The following is a 16,644-nucleotide window of genomic DNA, read 5'->3' on the forward strand; positions in this document are numbered from 1 at the left end:
AGTAGGGCTCAAAATACTGATTTATTTTTTCTTTTTTTTAAATCAGAAAAGGTTCTACCATTCTCTGTTCTGTATATTCTTTATAGAAAATTACTCCGAAGTCAAGAGAAAAATGGTGGAATCCATGGAAACGTACCATTTTCTTAAAATCACAGAAACTTAGTCTTAGTATCTTGATTGGTCAAATATATTTGTAAATTTACCCTTCCATTCCAAGTTATACAATCCCTGTGAAACATAGCTGTAATCAAAGTCTTTCTTGTGGTTGTATCCACTTAGGGTATTTTCACACAAGAATCTTGAATCATCATTGTGATGATTGCATTTCGTCTTTAGAATCGTACCATTCACACGTTCACTCAAAAACTGTGATTTGATTTAGAATTCCTGAGTGAAGGCGGTATTGTGTTCTTGGTGACTTGTCAATCAAAGCACTGCATCGCAAAACGAAACTACGATGAGTGCATGACAATTGTATTATCTACGGAAGTGCTTGAAAGGTCACGTAAGCTTCGCCCCTCGAAAGATGTCTTGGAGGTCAACCCTTTCAGACGTAAAATTTGTACCGTAATTTTGAGTGAAACTTAAACTGGAATTCACCTCCGGAGTAGAATTTGAATTCGTGATTTTGATTAGCGTTAATTCTAGTTTGGTTTCATATGTGCAAACAAATTGTCAGAATTATTTTTCAATGGAATCATTCAAATTACGATTTTGGTACTGTGTGAAAAGGCACTTAGTTTACTTTCAGATGGTTTAGATGATATCAATAATTACATTCATGACCTTTCAATGCATTGTGTGGGACAGTGCTATATAACTTGCTTCGCATTAACAGTTATTAATCAGGGTTCATGTTTATCAAATGACTTCATGATCTGGATGATGTCAGCGATGACCTCTGTGACCTCTCCTGATGCATCATGGGATAGCTGCTGGAGGAGATCCATTGATAGCTGTGTTAATGAGAGAGAATGAAATTAGTTTTAAATGCTCGTCTATTCACACAGAAAGAAAATTAATTGTTAAGAAAAAAATTAAAGGTGGAAACAACAATAATAGGCACTTGTAGAGCCATAGCTGTGCTCGGTGCATTCCTGGGGGCAGTTTCATAAAGCTGTTCGTAAATTAAGAGCGACTTTAAGAACGATTGGTGAACATTTCTTACGCGCTAAACTATCACCAATGAATATACCGTTTACCACAAGGATCACCAGTCGTTCTTAAAGTCACTCTTATCTTACAAACAGCTTTATGAAACACCCACCAGGACCACGTCTTACAAAGAGATGTGATTGATCCGATCATTCACAACTATGGACGGCCAGCAACGTCAACATCTACTATTCATGTTTGTTCAAAATATTGTCAAACTATGATGTATATTCATGCATTCATTGTTTTCTTGAAAATTCACTGTGCTTCTCTTTGTTTACAAAGGACACTGCAAATTTCCTGTAGAAAAATTATGACACTGATGGATTTCCATATAGCTATGATTTATGATTGATTAGATCAATCGTAACTCTTTGTTAATCCTGTACACATTCATCTCACCTGGGTCGAGTGCAGCACAGTGTTGGTAAATTTCTTGCTATAGGTCACACGCCATGGATGGCATTCAAAGCCACGACCCTTTCAATTGAAAGACAAGAGTCTAAACCACTAGACCACGACACCCCCACAATAAAAATACATTCATAAGTAACAATGTTCTTGTATTTCTTCTTTTACCTTACATAAAGCAGCAAGACAGTAGTTCATTTGCATAATGAAAAAAATAACAGCTAGAGAAGGAAAAAAGAAACAAACAGCAAGTAACAACATGATAATATAGTTCTTCCTTTACTGTATATAACACAGCAAGAAATTAGTTGCATTTTGCATAAAGAAGAAGGATAATAACAGCTAGAGAATATGACTTGGAGGCAAGGAAACAAGGCGAACACAGGGTTCAGAAACTCACCTTTTGTTTGACATCAATGAGTATGGATCGTTGCGTGTTTTCCATGATAAGAGATTGAATTAGTAGCAACGTGTGAAGTCTAAGATCAGCTTGCTTTTCTCCTAATAATATAAATTGAAAACGTGTAAACACATAGTAATGTCTTTTCTGTAAGGTTGGTTAATGGTTCATTGCATACTGATTTAGTTTGGCTGATCAATCATATCATGGCCTCTCACCATCTAGGGTTACAGAATAATCAGTATTTAATACATGTAGTGATTGTTGACACTGTTACAATGAAGTCATTGTCCTCTTGAAGAGATGAATATGTTTTGCACTCAAATGCAGATAAACAACAAAATGTGTTGCTCTTGAATAGCTTTTGATCAGTAAAAAGTTTCATGGTAAACATTGTGAAATGGTAAACGTAAAATTGCTAACCTTGTAAGATGGAAACAAGTAAAGAGATGATATCCTTGGTGTCACTGAGAGCTTGAAGACCTTTATGGTTGATGCTCAGATTATACAATGACATCAGAAGCAAACTGGTTTTTATATAGAAAGATATACAGTGACATCAGAAGCAAACTGGTAAATATAGAAAGATATACAATGACATCAGAAATAAACTGGTAAATATAGAAAGATATACAATGACATCAGAAGTAAACTGGTAAATATAGAAAGATATACAATGACATCAGAAGCAAACTGGTAAATATAGAAAGATATACAATGACATCAGAAGTAAACTGGTAAATATAGAAAGATATACAATGACATCAGAAGCAAACTGGTAAATATAGAAAGATATACAATGACATCAGAAATAAACTGGTAAATATAGAAAGATACATGTATACAATGACATAAGAAGCAAACTGGTGAATATAGAAAGATATACAATATGGGATCCAAAAGAAACTGATTAGTCATATTTACTTTTTGAGTTTGTTGAGTTTTTCAGATGATGGTGTGGCAAGCAGTGCAGTGAATGTGCAGATCAGCTGAGCACAGTTAGGGTTGGTCGACAAGTACTCTCTCCCTTCGCTTGATGCAGCAATGTCTATTATAAAAATAGAAAAGCATGATTTTATCAGTTTCATTCATAAATACCATTTATTATCATCAAATGAACTATTCTAATTCAAATTGATGAACAACACTTGTAAACTTTATTTCCTCTTATTAATGGATCATAATTTACATGTATTATTGAATCACTAAACGTATCTCCAGATCTTTATTCATTTTTCATAATTTAGTGTTATTTTACATTAATCTTGCCGATATTTAACTGATTATTCATGTGGTCTCACATATAAACTTCAATTATTTTGAAACATTCTTATTTGTTATGCACCAGGGAAGGCCCAATATTTCTCATACAGAGATGATATAGTTTTCAATTCAATTCATAAGAAGATACATGACCAATGTGTGGTTTTTGCTCCCATCTTTCAGCAATTAAGGTGCATGCACTCCTTTGACTACTTCCTACTCACTAGTCACTGTTCCGCATAGAGCCATTACAAACTGAAGTTCTTCACTCTGCTCTGAAGGCAAATCCTCAGATTGATATGTAGCCATGAAGCTTTCTAGAGTATGACACACCACTGACATGAAATTCTCCATCTGGGACTGAAAAGAATTATTCAAAAAATTAGCAAACAGCAGTGACCAAAATCCTCTCAAAACAATGAAAATTTGAGCTAAACATGGAATAAACATTCTTTATTGTTTCATATTTAATTAATGCTGTTAGGATAAAAAATCCAAAATACAGCATGATACAATCATATGTACATGGAATATATAGATCTAGAAACTGCAATTTTCTAAAGACAATTCTAAATATAATTTTGGAACCCCGTTGCCGAGATATTTTTGTTAAAACACAACTCAGATCATCACACGTAAGTCCTGAATGCACCCGGCCTTTTGAACTTGATTTGTTGAAGCCCGATCATTCTATCTGATTTCCTATCTAGCTATCTTTTGCATTTAATACTTATGACAAATATGAACCAAATATACACAGCTTTCAACATCTGGTAGAACTATGCTTCCATCAGGAAAATATTTGCATTCATGTCAATTTGGGAACCAGTTTCAGCCATCCATCTGGCAACCATATATATTGAATGTCCGGCCATGCCTCCGTTAAATTTGCCATGCTTCGGTAATTACTTATGCATGGTTGTAAAAAAATTGATTTTTTTAAATAAAAATGCCACCATTCTATAAAACAAATGATACACAGGTTTGTTGGTGCATCAGTAGGACTAGTAAGCATGCGGTAACTATGGAATCAAGGCTTAACCCACAAGTTACGAGGTTACCCTATGCTCACAAAACCTACTGATGCACTCACACACTGCATAAACTCTGGTGTTGATTTAACACCAGCCCGGAATCTATGTCCACACTAGAGAAATGTCAAACAACACCAGTTTCGTTTTGGTCTAACACCAGATAGGTGTTTATACAACACTAATTAGTATTAAAACAGCATCAGTTTGTTTCCAAACTGGTGTTGTTTTAATACTTCTCTGGTGTGGACATATATAGTTTCCGGGCTGGTGTTAAATCAACACCGTAGTTTTTGCAGTGCATGCATCATTTGTATACTAAGATAACTTACGCCGGTGAGTAAAGCTGGGATAGTTTGTTGATGTTGTGAAGCTCTCCAGAGAAGTGTACAGCAGATGGCTCCCATACCCGCACAATACTCAGACTGCATTGATACACGTTGATTCATCTGAGATAGCTCACTCTTCAACAACAACTTCTCCTGAAAAACAAAAGTTTTAAATCTTTTCACAAATGGGAGAGCGTTAAAGACAACTGAAAATAGTTTAAAATACTATTGTGACGAGATATGGGTGATCAAGAGTCTTCACTCATCTAAAATTACCATTTAAAGACATCTCTTGAAAATTGATAGTCTAAAAGCAGTGATTACTTATCTTACTTTTCAACGTACGGCTTCTTAGAATAAATAATTTCACATCATTCACCTTATTTTGGTCAGTTTCAAGAGTCCGGCTTGTCTTTAGATAACCTATGCTTACACAACGTCTGAAAACGAATAGTCAGAAATCTATTAGATATGGGTGAAACCATCAAGACACTGAATGTGTGGGTATGATAGAGATAGTTCGGTGACAGATTTGCTCGTGCGACAATTCTCCAGGCTTTTTGTCTAAGACATAGGCCTGTATTCTGAAGTCAGGTTTAACTTAGACCATGGTCTAACTCTGTGCTAAAATTATGGGAAGCCAAAAGTGTCAACATTTTAAGTAAGTTGTATGTTTTTTATGTTTACTGTGCTCTTTCCTGATTCATCGATGATGACGACAATCAACTTTTTTATACTTCCTAGACAATTATGAATGATTTGAGAGCCAAATGAGCTGAAATACGACATCTCTACTGTTAGTGATTTATGTAACAATTGGCTTACCATACTTAAACCACAACTTTAAACCTGAGTTTAACCCTAATTCTCCCGGGGGGGGGGGGGCCATAATGGCCCCCCCCCTCAACAATTTTCGTGATATATTTGCTGCGCGAAATTTTTTGACCTCGTCGCTCACTGACTTTTTACTTTCAAGTCTCGCGCAAATTTTGAGACCAAATTTGTGATGCCCGGGTACGCGGTTACGACATTACGCAACATTATATAAGTGCGTGTCAGACCCAAAATTGCTCATAAACGTGATTTCATGTACAAATCCAATGCAAATTGTGTATTTAGCCAAAATTCATAAATGTATCATTATTTCTACTTTTACTGATTAAACTTAATTAATTTTGCCTTGTTTATGATCAGAATTAAGTCTGGAACGATTTCCATTGAAAAAACAATAAAAAACAAAAAGTAAAAAAACAAAGAAATACATAAGAAATTCATAAAACAATAAAATACATAAGAAATTTATTTCCAAACCGAAGTTTTTTTTAATTGCGATTGTTAAGAATGCTACAAAGAATATTTTTACCAAAAATTAGCATTCTAGGAGCTTTATTTAGTGAATTAGAGCAAAAAGTATGATTTATGCATAAATTAGCATAATTAATTCATATTAAAAAAAATTTCATTATGTTGGAAAATTTTACCATACAGCCTTGTAGATTACATCGCACACTACCAGCATGCAAATTTTTGCGTCGCTCGCGCGATCGGCGGCCGAGATCTTAAGGGGGGGCCATAATGGCCCCCCCCCCCCGGGAATGACAAGAATCAAAATACCCCGGGAGATTTAGGGTTAAGTTAAACCCGACTTCAGAATACGGGCCATAGTGTTTGGGTTGCAATAGGGTTTTATGTTAGGTTTAGCATAGGTTTCATAGTGTACGTTAAACCCGGGGTTGAAGTTAGTCATTCGATTAATGCGTGGAATTTATAGCATAGCAATTGTCGCTGGAGATAATGTCATAGAACCAATATTTTACCTTTCTCTCTTGTTCGTAGAGTAATCTAGTAGAATCATGTCTAGCCTTCCAGTGGTCACATCTCTTCTGTGTTTCATCTGCTTGGCTGTGACTATATTCCAGAGCTGTGAAAGGTAATATGTTTGCTCACAGCTATTAGCCATGTAATAAACTGCATGATGATTACAATTAGTATTGATAACAGACATTTTTATTTCAAAGTGTATTTCTTGCCACAACTTAGCTTATAAGAAATATTTGCAATTTTTTCAAAGTAAAATAAGAATATCAATTTTGGGGACTTCATATTCCAATTGAATCCAAATTGTAAAGACATTCATAAAGTTTATTCCTAAATTTGTGAAAAAAATTATAGCCTGTATTATGAAGTCTATTGATTTTGAAATCCAAAGCTGTCAAAAGTTTGTTTACATTGTATTCTCATGTTGTTTACTGTGCTCTCTACTAATTATTTAATGGTGAAGAAGACTATCTTATTTATCCTCCTCATTTGGAGGTAGGATTGATTTAAGAGTCAAATGAGTTGATTACATTGAACTTCTATTGTTTGAAAATTATGTCACAACTGACTATCCATAGTTAAAGCAAAACTTTAGACCAGAGTTTAAATTGAAACCGACTAACTTATACGGGATGATACCCCCCTTCCCCACCCCCTTCCAATGAATACCATCATCCCACCTTGCTCAAGCTCCTGCTCCTCGGCAAGAGACTGGATGAGGTCAAAGGTCAATGTCTGATTGAGATTATCCTTCAAGGTCTTGATCTCCGTTTGTAAGGCCTTGAGTGCTGTCTTCTTCACTGAGGTAAATGCCTTGTTATATTCCTGCAATCAATGTAAAACATAAGAATTTAATTATTTCAGCTAAATATAAGCTTAAAAATTGACCTTCTGTAAGTTGAATCTTATTTCAGTCGATTTCTGCAGAAAATAATTTGAATTTCAGATTTCTGGATATACAGTGCCCTCTCTGTCATACCTGTACTGTCTCACCTTTTTCTTTAAAAAAGGACTTTTGAACATTTATTTGTCAAATTTAGTGATTATATATCAGAAAGTTACATTAAAAGCCTGTTTTTCTCCAAATATTTACAACACCATGGTCGTATTCTGCCAAATTTAGAAATTTGTGTGTTAATTTTAGCAAAGGGGGAAAACCACACTCTACTAGTATCAAATTAAATGTGAAAAATAATATTTTTAAATGCAGTTCTTTTTTCCCTCCCTACTGATTTTGAATGATATATTATATTTACCTGGTGATTGGTAGTTTCATGTTTGAAGATATTCCATTCTGAGGTCAGCTCTGTCACATTCAGCTGTAGCTCTTTCAACAAGCCTTGCTGCAGGATAGAGAGAAAGACAAATTGCAAGAATCAAGAAAGGTAAAAACTTGTGTGTCTAATTTCTTAACTACATAGCCAGTCTCAGGAAAAAAGCTTTAGTTGAGAGACACAAATCAACAACTACAACAAAATGATGCCATTTTGTCATTCTAGTGGAGTATGTACTGTAACTGGATATTTTTCATCCCTACAAAAATGGCTATTTTTTATAACCTGTTTTTAAACCAGCATAGGCACGATCATTTTACAAACTTTAAAGAAAGTTTAATCTTATTCTGAAAACAATTTTCTTGGTATTACATTTTTATTTTACCTGTACAAAAGTTTGTTCTAGTTTATTCTAGTTTCAAAAATTTATTCTATGATAAAAATTGATATAGATTCTAAAGTATTGATTATTTTTTTGCATTTTATTGTGTGATCATAGTATTGTAGGTCTAGGCGGCCTAGATCTAAATTCCACCCAATTCAGCTTTGGGCTGCCTTGTTTTTTAATACCTGTTTAAAAATTAACGTTTAAAAATTTCTATTTTTTACTATTTTGTTCTCTATTTGAAATCGAATGAGAAAAATGAATGAATGAATCAACATTGCTGCATGCACATCTACACTGTAAAAAATGTGGTGTTAAAACTGACACCAGTTGGTGTTAATAGAGGACCACACCCTGAGGTGTTAAAATTACACCCTAGAGATTGAACATAACACCAAAGAGTGTTAATGTAACAACCAAAGGTGTTGTAATAACACCTATGGGTGTAAAACTAACACCACCAATATAACACCAGTGTAAAACAACTGGTGTGGTCCTCTATGTACACCGGTTAACACCTCAGTTTTTGCTGTGTAGACTTAGACCCTGTAAGTTGGATAAGTGTTACTAGTTTTGAAAAACACTGACTCTGACTCTGAGTCATGGACTAATGTTCAATTTAACCAGTACACCTATCATGAGTTGATTGTCTAGAGAATAAGAAACTGCTGGCCCTAAAGTTTATTTGCTTTTTATATTTAGTACTGTATAGATCTAAACCTGATCTAGAGTTTACTTAGACCTAGTAGTAAGACCAAAATTTGCAAAACTAAAGCTTCAGTCTCTGTTCGTTGGTGTTCTACAAAAAAGTTTTAAAACGTAAGTTTCTTCAAAAAATAATAATCAAACATTCTACAATAAAATGGGTTTTTTTTAATATGATTTAAAAAAAAATTAAGTTTAAAAACACCTAAAAACGGATGAATTTCAGCTGTCTAAAACAGAGTCTATTGTAGACAGCTGACTGCAGTCTGTTTGAGGAGTTTTTAAACAGTGAGGGAAGCCAACTGAGCTCAGTGTGACACCCCAACTAAGTTAGATTACATTGTCGTTAGACTCCTAACTCGTCTTGGACTTGGTCGACTTAGAGTTAGATTTGAACTTGGCTAGGCCAGGACTGGAGTAGGACTAGGAAGATCTAGATCTACTGTAGATATGAACATGTTCAATCAGTATAGGAAGAGTAGGCCTAGTATCAGAACCGCCGAGGTCGAGGATGTTGCCAGACACTATACACAAATGCGCGCGCCGTCAGGCCCAGTCCCATCTTGGCAACAGATCGAGAACTAGTCTCAGCGCCCCCCGGGCGCCATCGGGGGGCGCGGCGAAGTAAGGCCCGCTGTCGCTGACGAGTGACGAGGTAGACTACTCGATCAAGAGACAAAACAGGCTCTCTTACAAGATGCACAAACATAATAGATTCTAGATCCGATATAATTATAATATTACATAGGGCCTATCTGTTATATCTTTACTATAAACTTACAACTTCCGATAGTTCTGTGCCTGCCATTCCAAAATCCTGAAATTTTGCAAAAATATCAACAGGGACGCCAGCGCCAACCACCGATTACAGGCCTTCCATAAATTAATAAGTATGAAGTGCCGAAAGTGCGGGGGGGGGGGGGGAGGGGGGGGGGGGTTCAAGCCCAGCTCTCTCTTTTTTTCAGGAAACGTCTCACTTATGAACATGAAAATGACAATCCAGCTGTGATTTTTATCAAGTTCAGCCCGAGGACCAAAACGTTCAATCTCTATGCATTTGGTTGTTCCCCTACGCTTACTCCACTGGAGATGATAACAAAATATGAGAAATTGTTAACCGTTCCCTATATAGAAACGAAGCTTATCCCTTTCTAGTTTAGCCCCCACCTTAAAAACGTTCCATGTACGGCCCTTGTATACCAGGGGCGGTGGAACCGAGGAGGGGAGCAGGGGGGGGGGGGCAAGTGCCCCCCAAATTCCCCGTAGGAAAAAAATTGCCCTTTTTTTAAAATGAAATGTGCCCTTTTTAAAAATGAAATACCCTTTTTGAAGTAAAACATAATACATTTTAGGTTTGAAAATCTTTTTTTTTTCGGCTCGCACTTCGCGCTCGCATCTTAGGCCCTATATTGTTTAGTATAAGGTATTCGTCCTGTGCATAGTTACAAAAATGCATAGAATATCCAGTTTTCAGGTTGGAATATCACACATTTTTAGCTCGTGTTTTGCGCTCGCACCCATCATTGTTTATTAAGGTAGTCATTCTGTTCCTGGTTAAATGGAATGCCTAGTGTTCTGTTTTCTGGTTAGAATATCGCAAATTTATAGCTCGCACTTCGCGCTGGACTTATTCGGTTGGTGAGATATGTAGCCTGTATCACTAGCGTACCTACGGGGGGGGGGGGGGGGGGCAGGGGGGCACTCTGCGCCCCCCCTGACGAGCCACAACCCATACAAAATACATATCACTGCCCCCCCTGACGAGCTTGAAAGACCTTTTATGCCCCCCCCCCCTGACGAGCTTGAAGACCTTTATTGCCCCCCCCCCTGACGAGCTTGAAGACCTTTTTTTTTTTTTTTTTTTTTTTTTTTTTTTTTGCTTGTCAATTATTTTGGCGGCCGATTTTGCCCCCCCCCCTGTGGAAAATCCTAGGTACGCCACTGGCCTGTATCCTATTCATGAGTCACTACATGCAGTCTTTAAAAGGTTCCTTTTCTGGTCAGTTAAATATTTCAGATCGCGCTTCGCGCTTGCGTTAATTTTTTAAAGTTAGATTCACATTCCCTTTTCATGAATACAAAAACTGCTCAGAATGTTTACTTTTCATGTCTTATTACATGAAATTTCCAAAAGTTTGAGCCCGTGTTTTGCGCTCGCACCCATTATTGTTTATTAAGTTAGTCATATATTCTGTTCCTGGATAAATAAAATGCCTAGAATATCCAGTTTTCTGGTAAGAATATCACAAATTTTCAGTGTGGGATTGCAGAAAAATGACAAGAGGTCTATGGAGAGATCGGTGGGTATGTGGGTTAGGGGAGGGTACGGGCTTAAAGAAAAAGTTACATGAGGGTAGGCCTATAGGCATATCAGAGATGAGTCAGATGTGTTAAGAAGGAGGGTGTAATATTATATATGATATCGAGTGTGTATAGAATTTAAAAAAAAGGAAAGGGTTAAGAAAAAAGAGGGGAAATGGTGTGCTCCCGAGGAGTTTGTAGCCGCATTGATAGTACTTTTGAGAATGTTGAAGATATAGCTATAATAATGAGAGCATGGATAGACTTGGTTAAAAACTGTTCCTTTTTTCTTGTTTGACAATTTTTTTCGTGGACGGAAATCACCTTAATTTTGGTAAAAACCCGTTTTTCGGCTTGTCAAGTTTTTACTCGGGAAAATGTGCCCCCCCCTTCGACAAGTCCTGATCCGCCCCTGGGCCTACCCTGTTAAAAGAAACCCCTGAGTCTCTTCCCATGCCCCTAGATAGTAGGCTATAGCTCCCAGTTTTTATCTGTCACAGTGTATTGTTGAACTCTCTACTGTATAGGCCTACCCCCAACAAAAAAAAAAAAAAAAAAAAAAAAAAAAAAAACATAACAAAATTATTTCTATTATGAGCTTTGGGGGAAAAAAACACAAAGCATATTTTACCTATAGGCATTATTAGCTCACACTTTTTAATGAATATTACAAATCCGACCCTCCCCGTACCCGATGATGGAGAAATACACAAAAAAAAGGATGGCCATTCAAGTGCCCAGTTAGCAAAACAATCCAATACCATTTTAAAAGGCTGTTTTAGATACTATTAAGAAGATTTTTAAAACAACAGCATTTTGTTCCTAATGTATTTTTTAAAGCAGAATGTGCCATTATGATGCTCATCTTTGTTTATAATGTTTCCATGTAAAGAAAAAAATGTTAACACTCTCAATATTATTGCTAAAGTTTTTCTTTTTACTATCACATAGGGCATGCATGTCATGAAACAAAGACATGGAATAACGGTATGCATTTATAGTTGGATGCACGATTACCCCCTCCCCTCTCCCACACACACCATATTGAGTTGTATTGTTGTAAGATGGAAATTAAATTATCAGTAAAATGCCGACAAAGTGGTGAAATAGATCAGACTACAAAATCGTGCGAGCACCAAGACAGTGTCGAAACGGAAAAAAAAAAAAAAAAAAAAAATATCAAAAGAGCGCAATCTGTATGTGATTGTAAAGGGGATTCCCCGGTCCGTGACACAAGGTATGTTTAGGGAACATTGGATGGCCTTGAGTGGGATGCGAAAGAAAATATTGGATATTGGATGAGTCGGACACGAATCCAATATTGTTCTTCAGAGAGTAACAATATGTCTTTAGATACCCCCACAAAGCTAAACATAAAGTAGTGAAGCAAAAAAAAAATGTTTTTAGTAACCATCATTTATGGAAGTCCTGTAAATCATGAGCATGGCGCCTGAGTATTGTCATAAAAAAAGAAATCTCTGTAATAAATTAAAGATGCGCTAGCATTATAATGCAAGCGCATTTGAATTCAATGAATATTATTGACACTCCTTTACCACACCTCCTGGCAACTAATACGCAGTGCAATTTCATCGTGACGTATAACAATAGCTTCATGCGCACAATCACTCATTAACCAATGATTAGCTTGTGGGCGGGGCAAAATATTCATTTCGTCCAATATTTTCAATATTGGATGGCTTTCATAGGCATGCACGTTATAAATCCGTTTTAATATTTTGTCTCTTTGAAACAACCTCGCAAGACGTCAAAAATATCTGCACCTCTGAAACCCTACATCTAAATAATAATTACGGATAACTGCATTACCATTATTTTGTCATCATTGGCAATGTACTAATATATTCCTCGATCTGCTCCGAACACCTGACAATTCTTTGCTGCGTTGGTGTGCTTATCATGGGGACATCCGTGGTATTATCGTCCAGTAAACTTCATGGATACATGTATGTTGAGTGTGCAGAACAGCTAGGAAAACAAGTTATTATTCAATTGCATGGAAATCGAGATTTCGAGTTCAGCTTTCTTTCCACAACACTGATCAAAGTCAAAGAAAAGCTTCATGAACTTCCTCAATTTAGATTTGACTTCGCGTCAGCTCGCCTATTCACAAGCTGCAGTACGTGAGAAGAACAATGTGTGATATTCCGCTGGTGAGAGGAAGTTCAGCTATTGGGCCAATTTTGTTAATAAAGGCCCAAAGTCACAAAAAGGGCCTTAAGCATTGGTTAAAGCTAGTCCATCCATGACCCAGGTTAAATTTAGGTCTATATGTCATCATGGTTTTCTTAACCTGGTCGATTTTCTTTGCTAGCTAGACCACAGTTTCATAAAACATGTTAAATTTTAGACATGGTTATGGTTTAATTCACCCAGGTTGGGGGGAGGGGGGGGGGGCATGTCTGTGTACCTAAAACTTGAAATGAAGATTAAATGTGTACTTCTTTGAAACTGAACAGAACATTCAGCTGGCATTGTTCCTTACAGTTTTAAGAGTATGTGTGCCAAAGATCTTATTAAAATTGGACTAAATTATATGATTTTCATGCAAAATCAATAATGGTGTTCAGTCATTTTCACTGAAATAGTGGTGTCCTATAGTTTCACCTCCAAACCCATGCACTTTACACATGATTCAGGGATTTTGATGAGTTAGGCTGAATGGTAATTCCTTTATAGTACCGAAATGCCTGAAATTCATTTTTTTTAAACTTGTAACTCATTTTTTTTTAAAGGGGGTCTATGTCTTGTATTGCAGGTGTAAAGCTTGTGCTCGCTGCGTACACACGTCTCCTTTCATTAGAATTGTGCATAATACATAGGCTTACGCGGGCAAGGCACTGCAGCTGATTAGGGCCCTATACCCTACTCATCAAATCATGTGCCAGCATGCACTGCAGACTGCAACCCTTGCCTGTGTCCATTTTATGCTACTAAACAATCACACTCTAATAGGTATTTTAAAATATAAATTTTGTAACAAAAGTTATGTGATTCCATTTATTTATGATTTTTTTTTTAATCTAAAGGAGTATTGTGCTTTTTTTTTTTTACTATTGCTCAAAAGTGTTACGTGACTTCCGACCCGTGTACCTGACGTTTGCATTGTGGTCTGAAAAGTTGCACAAGACGTAAAGGAAAATAGTAAAAAAAAAAAAACCCACAACACTGAGTATGATCTTGTTATGATATATATTTATCCTAAACTATGTGTGCATGAGTGTGTGTGTGTGTGTGTGGGGGGGGGGGATTTGAGAAAAATTGGCATAAAAGTATATACACTGAGTATGGAAATATTAGTGTGTGGGTTAGAAGTATGGTGTGTGATTGAAAAAAAAATCCTCTACTAGGTACAGAGAAATTAAACCAAGATTTGTCCAAACATTGAAAAAAAAAAAGATCTCCAACAGGGGGTCAGATAAAGGGGGGGGGGGGGATTGAGGGGGTTGGCATGGCATCCCTTAAAAATGAAAAAATTGTGATTATTTTGCGTTCAAGCATGTCGATAGCTCTGATGAATGGTCAATAATGTGATGATTCTTGAGCAACCTCTAGCATTCTAATCTTAAAAACTTGTAGCCGTTTGATCCCCAGATCATCTATACTTTCTTATTTCCCAAAATGCATTTGTACTGCCTGGCCATTTTGTATTTAACAGAAGTTGCATACACAATTTTCCTTTTTAATCATTATAGCATGCCTTTGTTTTGCTGTAGACTGATTGACGTTCCATTTTCAGAGTTCCCGCTAGAGTTTTTGTTTTAGGTCCTGTTTAGTCAATTGCCTTTTTTGGTTACTTACATGTATATATGTATAACAGCATACGCGTTGAGCATATGACCTCCCTTTTAATCCCGTACAGAGTTTTTTGGTGTTTGTTTGGTTATTACAGTAGAATAATTGAATTCCGATAAATCTGAGCTCCTGTTCCTGTTCCTCTGTGAGTTCATGAGTGAGTTACTGAGAAAAGGGATCTTTCCAATATCATTTTGGTTATTTTTCATTTGCCAAAATATACTGCTTGGTTATCTTGTATATTACAGATGCATATCATCACAATAATCCGTATTAAACATATTTTCTCTTTAAAAAAAATCTATTTTAGAATTCCTTCATGTGGTTAACGCAGTAGACATTGAGATTCCAATTGAGTTCATGAATGAGTTCCAGTTTGAGTACCCGATCGAGTTCCTGTTTGATGGAGAATGGGATCTTCCACGATGTATTGGCATCTCTATTTTACCTTGATCCTGACGAGATGTGGTGATATTGAGGTCAATCCTGGACCAAGGTTAGTGTACAACTGATGTACAGGTCAGTTTGTTAAGGCGAGTTCCTGTTCGAATTCCTGCTGGAATGAGAATAGAATCTTCCACTATGTATTATAACACAACTTAAAGAAGATTCAGTTGAATCCAGCTATTTTAAGAGATGTAAAATAAGTGAATTAAAGGGGAATGAAACCTTTGCAACAAGTAGGCTTGTGTCGAAACAGAAACATCAAAGAATAAGAACAAAGAAAGTTTGAGAAAAATCTGACAAATAATGAGAAAGTTATGAGCATATGAATATTGCAATCTCTAATGCTATGGAGATCCTCCCATCGGCAACGCGACAAGGATGTGTGATGTCACACATGAACAACTTTCCCTTTGATGGACTATTAAATGCCCTGAAAATGTGTATTTTTGCTTTTTCGTATGGTGATACAAACTCTTTATCCATGATGTATTCTTTAAAAATCTGTATTACATGCCCTCCTACAGAAAGAATACATGTTCTACTGATAGATGTAATAAAAGAGGCAATTTCAGTGAAATATATACTAAAGTAATGGGGAGAGTTGTTCAAGAGTGACATCACACATCTTTGTCACATTGCCAATGTGAGGATGTCCATAGCATTAGTGATCGCAATATTCAAAAGCTCATAACTTTCTCATTATTTGTCCGATTTTTCTCAAACTTTTGTTGATCTGTTTCTTTGATTTTTCTGTTTTCACACAAGCTATCTTGGTCCAAAGGTTTCATTCTCCTTTAAGAGTTTATAAGAGGCATTTAATGAGGAATCTCTGTTACATACCTTTATCTTGGTCACCAGCTGAATGAATAAGCTATAATAAGAAGTTAAACATTCAGTAGGGAATGTCAAATATATATTTTGATTAAATCATGGTGTGATATGTATTGAATTGCAATAAATTATTATTCGTAACATATTTTCATTGTTTTTTAGCAGCAGAGTCAGCGACGAGGAGCTGATACACCTATCAAAGCTAATCGCACCTGGCTTCTACGATGAGTTAGGTGTTAATCTCGGGTTTTCCCTCGCTGAACTAGCACAAATCAAGCAATGCGCCATGGATACCAAGGATGCATTCATCAAAGTGTTCTCGAGATGGAGGGACAAACAGCTTCCAGACGCAAACGTCAGGGCTCTCCTTGCAGATGCATTACAACAGAGTGAATTGGGGACCCTTTCTGCTGATTTATTGGCTAATGTTGTAGCTCAGTCACGTGAGGATGAGATTATTTTCAAGTATATATCAAAG

At 36.4% G+C, this 16,644-nt stretch overlaps 2 protein-coding genes across 2 annotated transcripts in view; one reads left to right on the forward strand and one right to left on the reverse strand.

Annotated features, from left to right (window-relative positions):
* Positions 1-39: 39 nt before the first annotated feature.
* Positions 40-13,052, reverse strand: LOC129266618 (heat shock factor 2-binding protein-like). Its single transcript, XM_064103938.1, has 10 exons — positions 12,903-13,052; positions 7,664-7,750; positions 7,088-7,232; positions 6,407-6,510; positions 4,593-4,742; positions 3,454-3,589; positions 2,891-3,014; positions 2,390-2,493; positions 1,967-2,067; positions 40-932 (listed from the first exon to the last, which is right to left on the reverse strand). The coding sequence occupies exons 1-10, from the start codon at positions 12,903-12,905 to the stop codon at positions 846-848; spliced, it is 1,041 nt and encodes a 346-aa protein (XP_063960008.1). The 5' UTR covers positions 12,906-13,052; the 3' UTR covers positions 40-845.
* Positions 13,053-15,298: 2,246 nt separating this feature from the next.
* LOC129266521 (uncharacterized) overlaps positions 15,299-16,644 on the forward strand; it is a 73,772-nt gene continuing 72,426 nt past the window's right edge. Inside the window, exons 1-2 of the mRNA XM_064104211.1 lie at positions 15,299-15,390; positions 16,335-16,609. Coding sequence (XP_063960281.1) covers positions 15,299-15,390; positions 16,335-16,609 — 367 coding nt within the window. The remainder of the gene's footprint in view (positions 15,391-16,334; positions 16,610-16,644) is intronic.

The sequence above is a fragment of the Lytechinus pictus genome, chromosome 8, assembly GCF_037042905.1.
Source record: "Lytechinus pictus isolate F3 Inbred chromosome 8, Lp3.0, whole genome shotgun sequence".
NCBI classification, from domain to species: Eukaryota; Metazoa; Echinodermata; class Echinoidea; order Temnopleuroida; family Toxopneustidae; genus Lytechinus; species Lytechinus pictus.